The sequence below is a fragment of the Acomys russatus genome, chromosome 23 (assembly GCF_903995435.1).
Source record: "Acomys russatus chromosome 23, mAcoRus1.1, whole genome shotgun sequence".
Lineage (NCBI taxonomy): Eukaryota > Metazoa > Chordata > Mammalia > Rodentia > Muridae > Acomys > Acomys russatus.
The window spans coordinates 58,319,653-58,338,914 of NC_067159.1; the positions used below are offsets into that span (position 1 = coordinate 58,319,653).

The window sequence follows — 19,262 nt, forward strand, 5'->3', positions numbered from 1 at the left end:
TCTCCTGGTGTGCAGGTGTACATGTAGGCAGGATATTCAATACATGATAAATAAATCTTTAAAAACAAACAAACAAACAAACAACAAAACAAAAACTCTGGAGCTGCACAAACCCAGCTGCTTATCTTAGACCCCTATTACTCACTTGATACCTTATCAGATTATATGCTCGAAGTATTTCCTATCAGTTCATTTTTATCAGTTTATTATTTATACTTTAAAAGTTACTTCCCAAATAATAACATGTTCACTTCCTAAGGAATAAGATTTAAAAAAAAAAAAAAAAAAAAAAGACTCCAACATTAAATTGGGAAAATGTGTTCATTACCAAAGATTACATATACATAAACACACATACACTGGAATACAATTCATCTATCTAATCAAGCTTAAAAAATAGTATGTCCAGGGCTAGTTTAGTGGTGGTATACCTGATTAGCATCCAAAACCTCTAAGTTCCCTCTTGGCAACTCCTATCACCACCCAAAGTATCTGACTGGCACTCTTAATACATACATGATTTTTATGCATCTGAATATACAAAGTCTTATTCTACATGTAGGCTATTATTAGTGTTACCAAGAAATTCAGTTCAACATTCAAGGAAAATGTGTATAAGCATTTTACCTGGCTCAATAGCGGCAGAAATCAGGGACTGGGCCTCACGCACTCTCTTCATGGCTTCCTCTATTTCTTTACTAGAGGTGTCTGACTTCAAACTTGGTGAAACAAGACCAGCAGCCACATGATTCAATCTAAAACAAGCATAGGAAATGGAATAAAATGTAAACTTCTATTTCAAGTAAACAAACACATTTCATAGATCAACTTTGTAAATAATCCTTGAAAGCAGGGACCAGGGGACTTCCTTCACTGCAGTGTGCGATGAAGTGCCACTTTCAGTATTTGACAAGGATAAGGAATAAGAAGATACCTCCTTTATTTTGGTAGATGCTAGTAAAAGGAGAACATGCTGATACTAAAGCTAACCTTCCATCATAATGTTTAGAAATTTTCCACACCCACTTCTTGGGAGAAAGCATCATCTTTTAGACTGCAGATGGGGAGAAACTGAGGTAGTAGCCAACAGCTAACAAAATTACCCATGAAATACTGACCTTTAAAAAGGCTAAAGATCTGCCTTAAGTGGGTACACGTGCCAGGAGAAACAAAACAAAACAAAAGCAAAACCAAACCCAACAAACTCGACAGCCTTAGTAATCTATGAAGTGGGATGTTATCAAGACTAGGCACCAATGGCCCTTAAGATGACTCAGAAGGCAAACACTCTTGCTGGAAAGTCTCATGACTGTTAACCAACTCTTTAAAAATATCCTAATCTACACACTCACACAGTAGCTTGTATGCATGCACAGGCCCCTGCTAAGTACATTAAAGAAAGAAAAGAAAAATTAATTTTTACAAAAGTGCTGGGTGTGGCGGCACACTCCTTAATCTTAGCATACAAGAGACAGAAGTAAACAGATCTCTATGAGTTTGAGGCTAGTCTGATCTATACAGCAAGTATCAGGCCAACCAAGACTATATGAGACTCTGGCTCAAAAACAAACACAAACAAAACAACAACAACAACAACAACAAGACAAAAAACAACAACAACAAAAAATCCAAAGCACCCACAAAGTAAGAGCAGGCAGAACAACCCATGACACACTAGTGCTACTGATACGCTGGGCTGTGGGAATAGTAACCACCCAGATGAAACTGATCATGTCCTCTGCCATGTGCTCCCACTTAATTAATAGTGACTTTGACCAACTCCAGGGGACATGGAATAAAGGTCCAATTTAGTTTACATAGGAAAAAGCCCCATGAATCCTTTACCACCAAGCAGGAAAGAATTCCAAGTACTGGGCAAAAGCAGCTGTAAGTACATGGCCGTGTTAGTCACCTCACTGGTACTTCCTTCTCAGCCTTTTCCAATTCTCACAACTCCCAGGGCTCACACTCTGATCTAAAAAATCAAAGTTTCTCTCCGTGGTCCCTTTCCTGACACCTCTGTACTTTCCCATTTGAATGCACATACTGTGCTACAATGAAATACTGACTATAGAAAATGCTATGTGTATTTTATTTTTTCTTTCTTTCTTAGTCACTATATAGCCTTAGCGGGTCTCGAATGCAACTACACAGACCAAGGTGACCTCAAACTCACAGAGACCTGCCTGTCTCTGTCCCTAGATGTTGGGATTAAAAGTGTGCACCACCATGCCTGGGCTTTGATATGTATTTTGTATGAATCATCAAAATACAATTTTCATGCTTTCAATATGTAACAAGCCACTTACAATTATTAGGAAACACTCAAAACAAAACCCTTAATATTTGGGCTTATTTTTGGATTCCCCTTCTCATTTCTACAATGTAATACATAAAAATGTAAAAGAATATCCTAGAAATAGCTAACTTCTGTTGACAGTAACTGTTCTACAATGTAATATATAATGTATGTCCATAAGAATAGCTAATTTTCTGTCAACAGTAACTGTTTTCAACTTGGTGTGGTGGTCTATGCCTGGAATGCCCATACTGGAAAGGTAAGGACAGGAGTTTGAGGTCAGGCTGGACCACACAGTGAACACATGGCAGTGAAACCGTTCTCTTGACAATCACACAGAATATAACCAAAGGAGAAAAAACTTACTTGGGATCGACAGTACTCATTAGCTTCAGCAGCTGGTCTGCAGCAAGGGACTTTAAAAAAAAGTACAATGGGATATAAGTAATGGTATTTTACTTTTTTAAGTTTGTTGAAAAGTTCTAGGACAAACTGGCAACCTATAAAAAGTGCAATGCCCTGTGTACATGCATGGCAAACAGGTAAAATGTAAGCTAAAAATCCTAACAGCAGGTGACTTTGTGGCTACAGCTGTGGAAGAGGAGGGAAGCAAGTTATCAAGAAAGAGTCTGAGCAACCCTGGTTTAAGGGGCCAGCTCTTAAAGAAAAAACATCTGGAACTCCTTAGAATTATACAACATCTCCAAAAAACAACTTTGAGAAACAAAATATTCTCTAAATGTGTGAAAGATTAATGACTGATATAATTCAGTGGTCATTTAAATCTCTTTCAAACAAGTTAATAGAATAAAAAAAAAGTAATACAGGCAGCTAACCCTTGCTATGAAATACAAACTAAAATTTAGTGAAATAATCCCCTATGAAAACAAGTTTACAGATGAAAGGTAGTGAGATATACCTGAGAGTTCAAGTTTGTTCCTGGAAGCCCAAGAGCAGCAAGGGCAGGATCAAGAGCTGGAGCTCCCAACGCAGCCAGGGGAACAGCGCCAATCTGAAACAGTCAAGGTTTTCCTATATAAAATTTCCTTAACTTTCTGTATTGGGGTGACAGTAACTTTTTCATTTATGCAGACTATGTGTGTCCTGTTGCAACCACTCAATGGGATACAATTACTGCTATGGCTTAAATTCTGCTATATACAATGTATCTAAACAAGACATAACCATGTCCCAGTAAAAGTGTATCAGCAGAAATGAAGGTGTGGTCTATAGTTAGTTCCTCACACCTGTGTATATGATGGTCAGCTTTTCATTCCTTACAAAACATCACCACTCATTACAAGAAAAACAGACTTTTCAACAGTCTTAACTGCTCACTGCGTCTTCAACGCACACCTGCTGCTCTGTTTGGCTCTGTACTACGAAGATGACAGAACCCTGGAAATACGTTTCTTTTGGCCGCTGTCATGTATGCTGCCTACTGACTGCTTGTTGTCTGGACACTGAGGCAGAGGCTTCTTTGGGGAGCCTCTGTGTACTCTCCTCTCAGTGAGTTTTAGCACTATCTCCAAGAAACATTCAGCCACACTTTCAAAGTGCAAATCTCAGCATTAAGTCCTCTGCTCAAAATGTTCCTATGCTCTTGTTCTGCAGCCCTGTTCCTCACTGGGATTACTACTCAGTCACTAGATGTGTAGTGACCGTGTCCTGTTCCCTAACCATCCCTTGTTTCCAATTACATTACCAAGATCCTGCTTTCTTCCTTACAGAATTTTTAATTAAACCACAATTAAAACACAAACATGTAAAGTCTTACAGAGGCAGTTTGACTTTCCATACACCTGAACTCAGCCATTGTCAATCACTACCTCACAACACTAGATATGCCCGCATCTTCAGAAGTCAATGGCATAAATACCTGGGTAAGTGGGTTAGGGGTGGGCAGGAGTCCTCCACCAGGCAGAAGACCTGCCACTGCATTAGCTGGTGCCAACAGAGACAAAGCCTTAGTCTCATCAGGAATAACTCCTGCAGAGAAACATCCTGGCATGAGAACACACCCTCTCGTAAGACAGAAAACACACAAAAACACCCAGAAAATGTCTCCCTGATACACCACCTGAGTTTGTTGAAAAGTACTTATGTTGGCTAAAATATAAAGCTTGATCTCTATGATTATTTATCATTAATTTTATGTCAGAATGAAACTTCAATGTGTGAAAATTTGTTTCCTTTTTCTCTACAATGGTTAAGTTTCTAGAGTAAAAAAAATAGCACAATACACACTACTGTTTTGTTAACACTGCCAAGATTTCATCACCTGTACTCGATTTTTAAGTCATGAACCAAACGTAAGCAAGCACAGTCGGTTCTCCAGGGGTGTGCTCTCAACTTTCAAAAGCTGTTTTATGAACAACGACTCGTGTCGGCTGCTTCACTATAAAGCACACAGAAAAATCAAGATACACAAGACAAAAAAAGTTTGATTTAGGGGTTAATAATATGGTACAGTTACTATGATTTTCTTTACACCTACCATACAAACTTCGTAAAAATTAAAAGAAGGAAAGTACGTAGAGGAAATACTCTGTTGGAATCAAGAGTAGGGCTTTTGCTGACTCATGACATGAATGTTTCTGAAGGTCTCTGAATACACAGGAGAAATGTGTGTGTAGGGGGAGTAGAGGGGAGAGGGAGGTACAGAAAGAGAAAGGGGCGGGGAAGAGAGGAGGAGGGAGGGGCAGTGGGAGGGAAAGATAGATCGATCGATAGATAGATAGATAGATATAGAGAATAGGTAAAACATGGCACATTCCTTACCTGTACAGTAAATGCTTTAGGTTCCAATATGTGCCATGCTAACCATATCAAAAAATGTTGCTATGGTAGTGTCAGTTCAATATCTAACTTGTCCAAAACTCCTTAAACCCAAAACCACATGTATGCCTGCTTTTAAAGCCTAATCTGTGTATTCAGATAAAATCTAAAGGTCCTAAGACAAATTATTTATGTAGACAATTTAAATTCTATCCAACAGCAAAAGCCCTATACAGATGGATTAATCTGTTAATGTGCCCAAGCCCCCAAAATGAGAGTTCAATAATACAATTAAACTACATAATTGCAAATACCAGTAGTATTTCTGTAATACATATTAAGAAACTGCATCTCATCATAAAACATACAATATGTACAGGGCACTTAAGAGAAACTGGATAAGCTGCAGAAGAAAACTGTTGGGTGGTATTTTCAGCAGGGCCTGGTATATAGTTCAGGCTGAACCAGGGAAAAGAACTGTAAAACACAACAACAAAAAAGAAAAACCACTGTTAAATAAAGGTAATGGTTCCTTCCACCTACACTGAGAAGTGCCGATAATATAAACAAATGTATACTACACAGCACTGCTATCTTGCTTGTGTCAGAGCTGTCATCAATTTAGATACCGAGAGTTATGGAGGGAAGGGGAGAAGATCATTTGGATACAGGGCATTAATGCATCAATATTAACAAACCTACAAAGATAAAGGGATAATTTTGCATGCAAAATTATGTCTCAAGAGGATATATTAAGTATCAATATCTTATTCAAATTAGTGCACTTGTAACATTTCTGGCAAACTAAAATCCTCTTGAATTTACTGTGAGACACCTGGGAGAAGATCTGCATCCATTAAAAAGTCATGCATCTGATCCTCTGATTAAAAAAGAACTAAAAACAAAACTACAATTTAAAAATAGCAATGAGGCCCCTCACCAGTTAATTTTCATGCTTCAAGAGTATTTTTTTTACTGCTGCTTTGATAGAACCATGAAATACTGCATGAATGTGTAGAAATGAAAGAAAGAAACAGACAAAAGAAACAAACATTAACCAAGGAACCTAGATGCCCCCAAATCCATTACTATTAAGAGCACCTTCCATACATATGCAGCTATCTCTATGTTTTACCAAGTGAGACTATTCTTACCGTATACTTTTGGTCTATTGCTCTAACACACTGACCAAGAGCCAACACCAAAGTGTTAAGGGCTAAAACCAGACTGAATGGCGACAAAGGGATTGAATATATCAGTTTACTTGTGGAAATAACATTAATATAGCACATCATACCACAAATTAAATGCAGCAAAACCAGATTTCTGAACTAAGTATTTCTATAGCTCTACATATACTCTCCAAGACCTCACTTTCAAAAACACATCTACAAGAATTACTATGGCTTAAAATAGTTATAAAACCCCAGATACATACTATATTCTACCCCAGGCTCATTGCATTTATGGCTAACTGAAACCCTCTGTGCATTACTCACATGGCACGACAGTCTCAAGACCTACTGTCTACTTTACTCATCCTGACTTGAGTTCTCTGTTGGTGTAAGGTGGTGGTTAAGTCTTACTTACAACAGGCACACTGAAATAAAAGGAAGTGCTTATCCAAAACACACTAAATCAGCTTCTTTCTTTCTATCTTTCCTTTTATAGAAACATTGTTACTGGCCTCACATCTCACATATCTTAATATATTGTTACCAAAATAGCATGCCTTAACTCATCTCTTCAATAACTTCTTTAGAAAAACCAGAGGCAATTCTCTATGATAAAGACATTTTCGCAACTTTTACAAAGTATGGTGGCAAATCTTCACATTTGTCTTCAGTTATCTAAGAAGCATCTACAAAGCAACAATTACAAGACACTGCTTCCACTGACTAGTTTATTAAAGGAAGGGGAAAGCATGTAGATCCTGGACAGTATATTATTAAGTCAAAATTCAGTAAGTATATCATGTTAATGATTTCCTCAAGAAAGATTTATAGTTACCAAAAGCAAACCAAGCAGCAGTTCACTGGGAACAAGCTAACTGTAAAATATGCCTTAGGAAAGTTTTACAAAATGGCATTAAAATAGTGCTGTCCTGTCAGTGGCTTTTTTAGATCCAAAAACCTGCTCATTTTTTTTCCTGTCAATTACTTTAACAGCCTAAAACGTAAAAAGAGAGAAAATGCAGTTAACAAATGGTGACAGCAGGAAAACACTTGGGGGCTCGAGTGCTCGCTGGGTTAGTTAGTGTCTAGAGCCTGCAGCTGCAGAGCACCCACTGTGTCCAGCCATCTGGGAGGGTTTGCATGTGCCTTCTCCACTACAAAAGTCACACACACAACAGAGAGAAGAGTTCATTATTTTGAGATATTCTAGAAAATATAACAAGAACAAGAAAATCTGGCATAAAAACAAACACACAGTGCCCATCTGGCACCTAAACTATAGGAAATCTTAAAAGTTTTACAAAAACTAAAATTATTGTAACCCTTGGTATACTGGAATATAGTGTGGGCTGTTTTTGTTTATTTTATTTTAAGTTAGGAGTGAGAGAATCAAGGACGTAAGACTGACTTACCTACTGATTTTGAAATAAAAGCATCATGCGTTTATCTGAAGGTTTCTGTGTGAGAGTGACAAGGTATGAACCGTTTACCTTTGGACTTCTTAATAATACTTGAGATGAATATATCTCAGAGTTTCAATTAGGAACTCAGTTTTAATAAGCTTAAGAACATCTTAAAGATAGTAAAGAGTTAATTACCTTATAAAACAGACCTGATTTCTGAAGTTTTAGAATATGAAAAAAAAAAAAAAAAAAAAACAAGTCTCCAAGTAAGAATTATGGAGTACAGTATAACAAGGGTTTCAAATGAATGCTGGAGTCTAGCAGGCTAGGAGTGATGCGTCTCTACAGCTACACTGCGGCCCATGGCCAGGCAGGGGTGCCCACATAGGTAGTGAAACAAAGCACAAACCTTCAGCATATGGTACGACTATCAAAGCTCTGTCAACGAACACAGTGTTTGTCAGATGCTGCGCCACAACTGCTGAGTCTGGATCATGGAACTTAACAAAGCAGACACGAGAGGAGACTGGCAAGGGCGAGTCACTAAAAGATAAACAAATAAGATTGGAGGAAAATAGTATTGGCTACAACACATATACACCACCAAAAGGACAATGCTCAGGTAAAATACATAGATGCACATGTTTATTTTAACCAATTGAAAAGAGAATGTCTTGCATGATCTGATGGCCTAACAGAATGAGATGCAGAGCAGACATGATCCTATAACTGCCACTTAAATTAAAACCCATCAGTTTAAAAACTGCTTAAGTCAGAGACAACAATGTATCATTTAATGTGTTGCTCACCGACCCACATCCTTAGTTGCAATACCAACTGTTTTTAAACACAAGTGACAGTTCTGGCTTAGAAGGTTTTCATTATAGATAATTCCTCAGTGTAAAAACGATTAAGAACTGTTTATTTCATAGGTAAAATACCATAGGAAAGTACATCTAAGCAGGCACAATGGTACAAGCCTGTAATTCCCAGCACCCAGGAAGCTGGAACAGAAACTTTAAGTTCCAGACCAGCTTAGGCTATACTGAAACCTTGTCTCAAAAACAACAAACCAAGCCAAAACAAAAAAACAAACAAACCAAAGCACAGCAAACAGCATCTATTTAATGTAGTTTTCGATATCATTGAGCAGTCTTGACCTCAGTCATAAACTGATTCTACACCCTGACCCAACATCTGTACAATACATAACAATTCTTAAGCATTTTCAACAAGGCTTTTTGGTTTGACGCTCCTTCAGAAAAAAAATGAAGCATTCACACCTCCTTCTCATACTAGCCTTCACTAAGAGCACATTGCTTCCACAGACAAACAAGTGCTATGGCAGTGAAAGACGATAATGAATAGGCTTTAAAAAGATGTAACGGGCCAATTTCTAGGGTAAAGGCAAGGGCTGGTTCCTAGACCTAGACCACAAGTTATTTGAATACTAGTTTTCTGAAACTAACAATTTCACAGTCCTTGGCTGTGAGAAAACTATTGGTGGGGAAATCTTATCCAGGCTCCCTGACAGCACAGCATCAGTGAAATCAAGATGTCTGACGATGCAAACCTTCCTCCTCCTTTAATTTTTCCTGACATGTGACAATGAACTCAGGGTAGAGAACCAAGCAACAAGGCAACCGCATCCACAAGTCTGAGCGCTCAATGTTTCTCAAAGGTAAGGACGTCTTTTTGAGACAGAGTATTAGGTAAGCTCAGGCTAGTCTTCCGAGACCCGTGACCCTCCTGCCTCCACCTTCCTGCTGCTGAGATTATGTGGCTCAATGAACATACATATATATATATATATTTAAATGTGTCTAGAATTTGAGAAAAAAATCAAGCACAAACAGTGAAAAGAATGTTCTAGCATGAACATTCAGGCATCTGTTTTGTTTTTTCCTGTTATTAATTTTAAAAAAATATTAAATTTAAAAAGCTCTTCAAAATGGCATTACCCTCTGTTCTTAAAACCCAATAGAACAATATCTTAGGAAATTACAGGCCTTTGTTAACACTGGTTACTGTTCAATTTGGGAAAACAAAAGAAAACATGACAACAAAAAGCAAAACCAGTTCTTAGAATGGAAAGATGGCTGAATGGTTAAAAGCACTTGTTGCAGAGGACCCAAGTTCGATTCCCAGCACTCACATGGCACTTAAAACAGTCCATGATTCCAGTTCGAGGGGACCCAGTGCACTCTTCTGGCCTCCGCTGACACAGGCACACACATGGTACAGACACACAATCAGGCAAAACACTTATAGCAGAAATCTTTTTTAAAATAAAAAAAATTCTTGAAATACAAGTTTTTTTTTAACTTTATTTTTTGAAAATCATAAAACCCTGGCTTCAAGGGTTACTTCCTATTTACCAAACACATTTACACAAATATCTTTACTTCAAAGAAGCAAGAAAAAAGACTTCCCTGATGCTTCTGTCTGCTGACAAAGTATCTTCTAATACGCACACAGAAAATTGTGACTCCTGGTGTTCACCAAGAGCCCACTGAATTAAACTCCCATTACCAGAAGGGACGTCATTTGTAAGATCCCCCTGTTCATGGCCATTCAAGTGTAAGAATTCGTGATTTAGGCCATCACTTTTGTCTTTTAAGTCTACCTGAGTACTGTCAGCCATTTCTAAGGAGAAGAATTTTGAGCATATAAATAAAGTTATCTTTGAAGCCCAAAAAGCAGTACAGGTAAAGTGAGTAACATTCACTTGAGAACAATTTTATTGACTTCGCTTGCTTCTTTCTAATTATATACCGGAATATACAAGTTCTCATTAAAGCACATTGTTCTTGAAAAGTAAATTTAATTCTTCCCTAACCCTTGTATAAAGCTGTTTATAAGAACATTAAATTATCCATGTTTAGTCTGTGGAAGTGTATAATGAATAAACTTCTGGCTAAGACAGTAGCCTTCAAGTACAGTAAAACAGACATGTTTCACTGGGATCATGTCCTAGATAAGCATTCCATTGTGAAATTCCTATAAAACTAAGTATTATATTACCCACTTCCACAATGATACAGTGAAGACCATGCCTATAACCATAGCACTCAGGAGGCTAAAGCAAGAGGATTCTGATTTGAGGTCAGCATAGGCTACATTAACCCTCCTCTCAAGAAGCAGTTCCCTAACCTGAAGTGTTTTAGTATATGTATATGAGACATACATTCTTTAAAATGCAATGCCAATGAACTCAAGAACCTCAGTCAATGCAGGGCAGGAGGGCTGAACTTAGCCGGTGAATTAATGACAGCTGCTGTGCTACAGTGTTTATATATAAGAAGAAGGACCCCAGAGCACCTTAAAACATTAACTACTCTAATTATTCAGCTTATGAAAGATTTACCCATATCACCATGAAAAGTGCACACTCAAGCCCATTACAACCTCCTTTAAGGTATTGTCTGCCAACTAGGTCAACAACAACAACAACACAACCAACAACACAATACCTACTTCTTTCTTATCTTTTATAACACATAATAGAGTTGCTTTGGAGCATAAACAAAGCATTTTAAAGTGAGTGGTTAATCCGCAGGACGAGAAAGTCATGTCATAATTAATCCAAGCACATTAATTTCAGGAGCCATCTGAAGGGCCGGGGGGTGAGGACCAGAGGGCAATGGCGTCTGTGTTCCCCTTTCATTTCCACAGCCAAGACTCTGGTCTAATCTTCGCATGTCAAGCACTAACAGCTTTGTGAAAATATTTCAAGTAGGAAGTCATGAACATGTAATAATTAACACATAGGCCAAATGGTCAGCTTCAGCATAACTAGTAATTACACGCACAATATGAGACTGTTTTGAATTTACTTGGTAGTGTTTACTCCCGTTTTCACTAAACTTCAAAATCCTTCCTAGAGAGTTCACAATTATTTCAAATGTGCATTTTCAACTTATCTTTATTATTTCTTTATTCTTTACAGTGAATACACTCATTCAGCATTATTGCAATAAAAACCACTTTCAAAACAAGATAAGAAACACATAAAATCTAATTCAAATTTCAACATTCTGAAAAATACCTTCACGATTAATTATCAATCTGTAAATTACTTAAACAACACAGCTATGATGAATTTCTGAACTATATATACAAATTTAGCATACAGGACCACAGTCGTCTGTCAAAGGGATAAGTGATCTCTGATGTTCTTCCCTAGTCCAAAAACACCTAAGAGCAATCCACCAAGTGAACATTACAGCAACAATTTCATTGTTGGATTAGTTTTTCTTTTAAAGGGGGATTTAACCGAAACACTAAGAGCCCAAAGCAAAATGATGATGTAAACAACGTCAAGGGAAAAAACATCCCTGAAACTCCACTCAGGCGTTCATCCCCGGCCTGCGGCCTGGCGGGCCCGCGATCTCCCACGCTAGGCTTCGGCAGACCGCGCGCCTCGCCTCGCCTCACCGGAAGGGCCGCGGGCCCGCAGCGCCCCGGTACTCACTCCGGCGGGAAGAGGCGCAGCTCGTCGATCTTGCCCAGAAAGCCGAAGAGTGTCCGCATCTGCTCGGAGCTCGCGCTCGGGGACACGTTGGTCACCTGGATCACCTCCGTGCCGCCGCCTGGCCCGCCGCTGGGACCCGGGCCTTGGCCCGGCGCGCTGGGGACCACGGCCGTGTTGCTCATGGCGCGGGCTGCCTCCTGCTCAACACATGAAACATAAGACAGTGAGAGCGCGCGGCACCGGCCGCCGGCCGCACACAAACGGCCGCCGACCTCGCGCAGCGCCGCCGGCCCACAATGCCATGCGCCCGCCCGCGCATGCGCCCAGAGCACGGAAGTACGCGTCCAGTTCGCGCTCCCGCAGCTGTGCCGACTGCGCCCACCCAGCTGCGCCACCTCATACTTGGTTCCTGCATATGCCACACAGTAGCAGAAGCATTTTCAGGCATAATCCCTCCACCTGGCCACTGAAACCTCCAGCAAAGACAGTATAACAGAAAGGCCGTGGCGCTCTGTACGCGCATGAACTTTAGCTTACCTTCCCAAGAGGTTTATAGTTCTTCAATATGTTACAGTATATGGTCAGCAGTTTGAAATACACCTGCTTTAACACGCGTATTCTTCACTACAAAAACAAAACAAAAACCCCTGCCTCATTTCTTCAGCTTCGTCTGAACTGTTCACGTTCTCCAACATAAAGACACAAAAACTACTTTTTCTATCTATGCTTTGACACAAGCCTCTTAGTTCCCTCATCTCATCTCACTGCCACCACCGGTACGGCCTGCTCTGCTGGTAACAGCACTGCTTGAATTTGTTATAGAGACGAATTCCCTGCAAGACCTAGCACAAAGTCTGAAACAAAGTTACTGTCCAGTGAGCTCTGAATACTCAACACTTTATCCTACAGGGTACACTAACTTACTTGACTAAAAACTTCTGAGAATTAAAATAAAACCTTGAGGCTTGCAAATTTCTATACTGGCAAATAATTCTTGGTCAGTACTGACTGGCTTGCTAAGTGACTTAGTTCTTAAGAACAGAAGGCAGGAGCTGATTAATGTGTCTCATCAGAGTTAGAAAACACGATCACTCATCAATGCATCTTCCAAGATAGTGCCAAGTGGTTTCTCCCTGCATCAGAGGTATCACTCGCTGCTACTCACAGATTCTCACAGCTCAGTGTCAGGAGTGCACCCCTGTGCCACACATCCTATCTATAATACTCAGTGACAGAACAAAGAGCACGATGGCAAGAGTTCAAGCCTGTCTCCTGTTTTTCAATATTATTAAACAAAAATTTTAATACATTTATTTATTGTGTATGTGTGTGCCATGGTGTCCCTGTGGAAGTCAGAGGAAAACTGCCAAAGTCAGTTTCTCCTTCCACCATGTGGATCGCCGATCACACTTGAGTCATCAGCCTCCATTCTACACTTTTCTATGTTTGGTGTTTTGCAATAAAAACTACAGACTTAAATAAAGTTCTGTGATAAAATATTTTTAAATTGATGCTCTTTGATGCAGAGACTAGCAAAGGGTAATTTTATGTGAGTATTTTCAAATATTTAGTGGTTGCAAAATAAAAAGCAGTAACTTCAGGAAGATTAGCTTAACGACACTGCAATTTAAAACCCACTGTTCTCCTGCTCAATCAAATAAACAACTGGATAATAATTTTGACTAGTGCCATAGATCTACTAAGTCGAATAAGCAATGAAATATTTAGCACTGTTAATGACTTTCGCAGAAACAATATATAGCTAAGAGCACATGACAAAAATACTAAGACAAACAGCAAGTGTATCCAATCTATGCCAGCATAACTGATTTTAAGATTTGTCAAATAAGGCAAAATGTAATACAGAGTCTGGAAACAGGCAAGAAATTCTTTCTTCTTCACCATTTCCTCAATATCATAAAAGGCACCCCAAACTCACAAAGTTCTCCAAATAGCATGTGTCTGCTATATTCCAGGGATTTCTGAGGTGCCAGAAGTAAAACAGAAGGAGGATAGCCAATGTTCCCAATTTACTGGAATTGCAGGTCTATAACAAACGCTCCGTAAGCAAACATGAAGATGTAAGGAGCACATGTATTCATAAGGCAGAATCTGTTCAGATAGCAGAGCACACCGTAACAGACATACATTTGTCTTGTGAATTTCTCATTTTAAAGACCTTCCAGGAATGTCCAGCTCTCATGCTTTACATAAGTGTATGATTTTATGTTGGGCCACATTCATAATTATGTAAGGGTACATGCAGACCACAGGTTAGACACAACTACCTCCTAGAAGTATGAAGATTTCAAGAACTAACCATAAAGAGGTCATTAACCCATCTTTTCAGGCAAGTTCGGGAAGACTGATTTTTGAGAGTGTCTCCCTTGCTCACGCGGGTGTGCAGCAGAGAAAGACCTGCCTCCACCTCCTCGTGATGAAAGCACAGCATACACTAAGAGATGAAGATCAAAATGCCAGTCCCTGCTGGGTTGTTTTTTGAGACAAGGTTCTCAGACTGTAGTCCAGGCTGGTCTTGAATTTTAAGAAATTCTCTTGCCCCAGCATTCCAAATGCTGAGAGTATAGGCATAAATCACTATATCCTGAATGACAAATATTATCAATCAAAACTGGAAGGGGAAAAAAAAAAAAAGGCCTTGTTAAGTCTTGTCCTAAGATGCAAAACCCAAACCAAACAAAAGTAAGTAAAGCACAGGGGCAGGCAGGCAGATCTTGTGAGTTCAATGCCAGCCTGGTGTTCAGAGGGAGTTTCAGGACAGCTAGGGCTACAAAGAGAAGCCCTGTCTGGGGGGTGAGGGGGAGGTGGACGGGGAGTAAAGCAACTAGTTTAATTCTGTGTGTATGTGTGTGAGATATGTGTATATGTTTTATGTGTGCAGGTCAGAATGTGATACTGGGTATCTTTTTTCAACTGCTTTCTAGCCCTCCTCCCAATTTGGCCTTTAAGGGCATTTTAATGACAAAGGCAAGTTGGAAGCCTAGTCACACTAGCCACAGGGATGAGCACATTCAGAAATGCCTGACTCAGTTATTTGAAGTCCATATGAATGCACACTGTGCATATGTGGGGGCACATGTACACATACACAACAGGCTATCTCTGATACGGAGAGCTCTTCTTGACACACGGTATCAGTGTCTCTGTACACCTTATTGTATCTCACTGTGTCTTGGAGGTCACCACCAACCCTAGTCAGCTGGACAGCAATCTCCAAAGTGTTTCCTGTTTCCACTTCCCCAGTGCTGGGGATCCAGACAAGAACTTCCCAGAATGAGCCATCTCCCAAAGCTTTTATTCCATTGTTGTCTGGCAGTTACTTGTCATAATTCTGTAAAACTTTTTAAACACTATAAAAGTCTAGTGATTAGTCTCAGAATTCCTTTATTATCTGGCAAAATCTTCCCATTTGAAAACATTATCCTGGGTAATGCTATTTTATTGTTTACATGGAAAAGCTAATTTATATAGCATATTTTATTTTTATTTTACATTTTTACATGGTATTGTAAACTTTTTACTATAAAGATTATGCACTTAATGTTAAAACCTTAAGCTATATGAATGCTGTCCAAAGTTGACAGTATCTATAAACCATTAGGTGATAGTAAAGATAGGCCCTCTTTGCTGCACTGTAAACAGGGGAGATTTGGGACGTCCATCTGTCAGCATACTTATAGATGACTGCTAACAAACAGCTCTGACACACTGACACTATGTCTGCAAGAAGTTCTTTTAAGAAGACTTTGTTTTAATGTGCTTTTAGAGCATTATTCTGATTTACAAAACACGCAAACACTTGAAAATCTTTGATAAACAAATTAAAATTACTGTGGCATGTCTCAAATGAACAACGCATGAACACAGAAAGATTATTTGACATAATCTCAACTGTTGGCAAAGAAGTAAGTAAGTAGCAGTCTGTAAATTCCAACAGCCACAGTGTGCACAGGCTACATAAAGGTCACAGCACTTGGATGACACTGAGCAAATAAGTAGCTTATGGGAGAGAAGAGATGACGGTAATAACTCTGGGAAATAAGGAGATAGGAAAGCAAGGCTGGAAAATGCAGAAAACAGGCATTTCTACAATGATGGACCACAAGGAAGAGTTTATACACTTGCACTGTATTTAAGTGTTCATCAGTACATATCATATGGGTTTGTTGGCTGGTTTGTGAGACAGGTTCTCGCTCTGCAGTGCAGGCTGACATGGAGCTTGCTGTGTAGCTTAGACTAGTCTCAACCTCAGAATGATCCTCCTGCCTAAGTCTCCCAATACTGAGTTACCGTGCCTGGCTATAACTGTCATTGTACTATTTTCAACGATGTAGAAAACAAAGCAAAACAAACAAACAAAAAAAAAAATAGCTCAGGTGAAAAGAAATTGTAGATCAATCAAACTACAAAAGTGACTAAAACACCCAGAAATCTGATCACCAAAGCTTAAGTTAACACGGATTAGCTGTGATTATCAATGAACTATCACATTATTTATACCTTTTCCTTTATCAACTTAAATTGATGCAAGAAATATTTTAGAGTAGGTATCATGTCTTATTAAAACAATACATCTCTGCTCATATTGAAAAAAGTATGTGCCACTTACAAACATTTACTTGTGTCTCTTTAACATAGACAAAGTTGCAAGCTGAATCCAAATTGTGTCCAGGGGGTGATATGTAGTCCAATTACTACATTGGATCAGGGGTAAAACCTCCTTTTCAACATTATAACTCTGTAGCAATTTTGTACACCTATAACATAACGCCCCAGATCTATCTCTATACTATTTCATTAGTTTAATGTCACTGCCGAAATTTATACCATCCACACAATTAATACAATGACCAACATTTTATTTAAGTTAACCAACATTAATCTTGGGGGGCGGGGTAAGAATACCATACTGTCTGTTAACAGCTATGAGTGATAATCAATGGGATTAAGAGAAAATATTTTCAGAATAGCAATATCAGAGTACTTAAATGATGTAAGCTGCACTGGCTCATCACTACACAGATGTTAGCTACTGCTTCTTTTTAGGATGAAAAATTAACAATAAAAACAAAAGCATTTATAATATTTTTTTTTTTAATTCTGAGTTCTTCCACTTTTCTTCACGAGAAAAGGAAAAATACAAAAACAAACAAACACACACCCTCTTTTATTAAAGGAAATGAAAATGGTATTTTCCAGATCTTGGGGAGAGCTAAATTGCTTAGTATTAAAGGTACAAAACAATGTATTAGACCATTTATTAGAATCATGATGAACGTCTTAGAGACTGCTTCACCATTCAAAAGCAAGAAGAGAAGCAATGAAACACAAATACACTAAGTTGGCCACAACTCCAGCAACAACAACAAAATACAAATCAAAGCTACACTTGAAATTGGGAATGAACATGCCCTGCCTTCAAAGGCAGCAAGCATTGTATTTTATTGACTACTTTAAGAAGTCAGCTGATAGAGACATCAAAAATAGAACTGCAAGTTGAAATTTTTAAAGAAAATCAAGATGTTCTCTCAGTAACATGTAAGACATGCAATATTCTAAAACATAAAAATGATATTGATTCAAAACAGGCTATACTTACTTTTCACAAAAATAAACCGACAAATGTCTGCAAAGCAAGTTCTCTGTGCTCATCTGTATTGTACAAACAAGTGTGCTTGAAAGTTGCACAAATTAGCCTCTTTTTCTCTTACTAGAACAGGAGCTATTGATTTCAACAAACCCATCAACTGTAGCTTTCAATTTTGGAAAAAAAAAGTCTAATATATACACAAAACTTTATGAGTGACATAGCCCTGTTTGAAAATGTACTGTTAAATTGTAATTAAGAATGGATTTCCCTATCTTTATTTTGTAGTAAATCTTACTTTTTGTCATGAAACCAAGTACCATTTTCTGCGTGATTTGATTGCTAATGTGTTTTTGGTATCTTCTTCTTTCGAAGTAAAGAAGTTTCAGGAGTGAGACATTAAATGAAATGCACATAATAAACCACAGCCCCAAACCCCTGTAACAAGAGGCAGGTGTGCCTAACCTGCAGCTGGACAGACGCGGGCTCCTTTCTATCACTCCACAGAGCGGGAAAGAAACCAAAGCCTCTGCATGATATGCAAGTGCTCTACAACTGAACTGCAGCCCCAGAAGATGTGATTGATTTTTTTGGGTACTACTTCAATAATGCAGAATGTCTAATTAAAAAAAATATTTATTTTTATTTATGTATGTGTGTGCCTATATGCATTTATATCCACCATATGTGTGCAGGAGCTGGCAGAGGCCAGATCTCCTGAAAAGGAGTTAAAAGCAATTGTGAGCTGCCTGATGTAAACAAAAACAGGGTTCTTGGGGTAAGTGCTCTTAACCACTAAGCCTTCCAAGTGTCCCCATATTGTCTGATTTTTAAACCAGCAAATACCGTGCCATTACTGAAAAGAGACTAGATGTTTCGTTTTAATTGCATTAGTCTTAAAGTAATTCAACTACCATAAAGAGCTAGTTCTTAAGACTATACATAGCCACATTTTATAAACAAGCTCAATTCATGAATTATCTCCCAGTTTCCATCAACTATCAACAAATACATAATTTTCTCAAATGCCAAGAAATAATTTTGGCTACCACTGTTCACTCTCCACATGCTATAATAGCATAATACACAATATATTATGAACTTATAATAGTTAAATCCTTATTTTGGTTCATATCTATTGATATGGAAATATGCTGGATGTGGTGGCACTCACTTTTAATCTTAGCACTTGACAGGCAGAGTGGATTTCTTCAAGTTGGAGGTCTACATAGTGAGTTCCAAGCTAGCTAAGGCTACATAGTGAGATTCTGTAGACTCTAAAACAAAAACACAGAAAGACCCAAAATAGATTTGGGTGAAACTGCATGTGATGCAGAATTGCCAGGCCACCCCAAATCTACTTTTCAACTGATAATACCATTCTCCTCAGTAGGATGACAGGAGTTACGCAGTCATCTCCTTGCATATGCTCCTTACATTTACAAGACAGGAAGAGAAAACGGGTGCTGGAAAGATGATGGTTCAGCAGTTAGGATTGCTTAACGCTTTTTCAGAGCATCAAAGT

At 38.6% G+C, this 19,262-nt stretch overlaps 1 protein-coding gene across 8 annotated transcripts in view; it reads right to left on the minus strand.

Annotated features, from left to right (window-relative positions):
- Positions 1-19,262, minus strand: part of Srsf11 (serine and arginine rich splicing factor 11) — a 28,553-nt gene that overhangs the window by 7,900 nt on the left and 1,391 nt on the right. For 4 of the 8 annotated variants that reach the window (XM_051165886.1, XM_051165888.1, XM_051165885.1 and 1 more), the window contains exons 2-7: positions 12,130-12,326; positions 8,065-8,198; positions 4,179-4,288; positions 3,219-3,311; positions 2,666-2,715; positions 628-755 (exon numbers count right to left, since the gene is read on the minus strand). In XM_051165886.1, the coding sequence (XP_051021843.1) occupies positions 628-755; positions 2,666-2,715; positions 3,219-3,311; positions 4,179-4,288; positions 8,065-8,198; positions 12,130-12,326 (712 nt within the window). Of the gene's footprint in view, positions 1-627; positions 756-2,665; positions 2,716-3,218; positions 3,312-4,178; positions 4,289-4,580; positions 4,698-5,445; positions 6,512-8,064; positions 8,201-12,129; positions 12,327-18,911; positions 19,015-19,262 lie in introns of those variants that run through there. The other 4 variants (XM_051165892.1, XM_051165889.1, XM_051165890.1 and 1 more) reach the window with 4 other exon arrangements.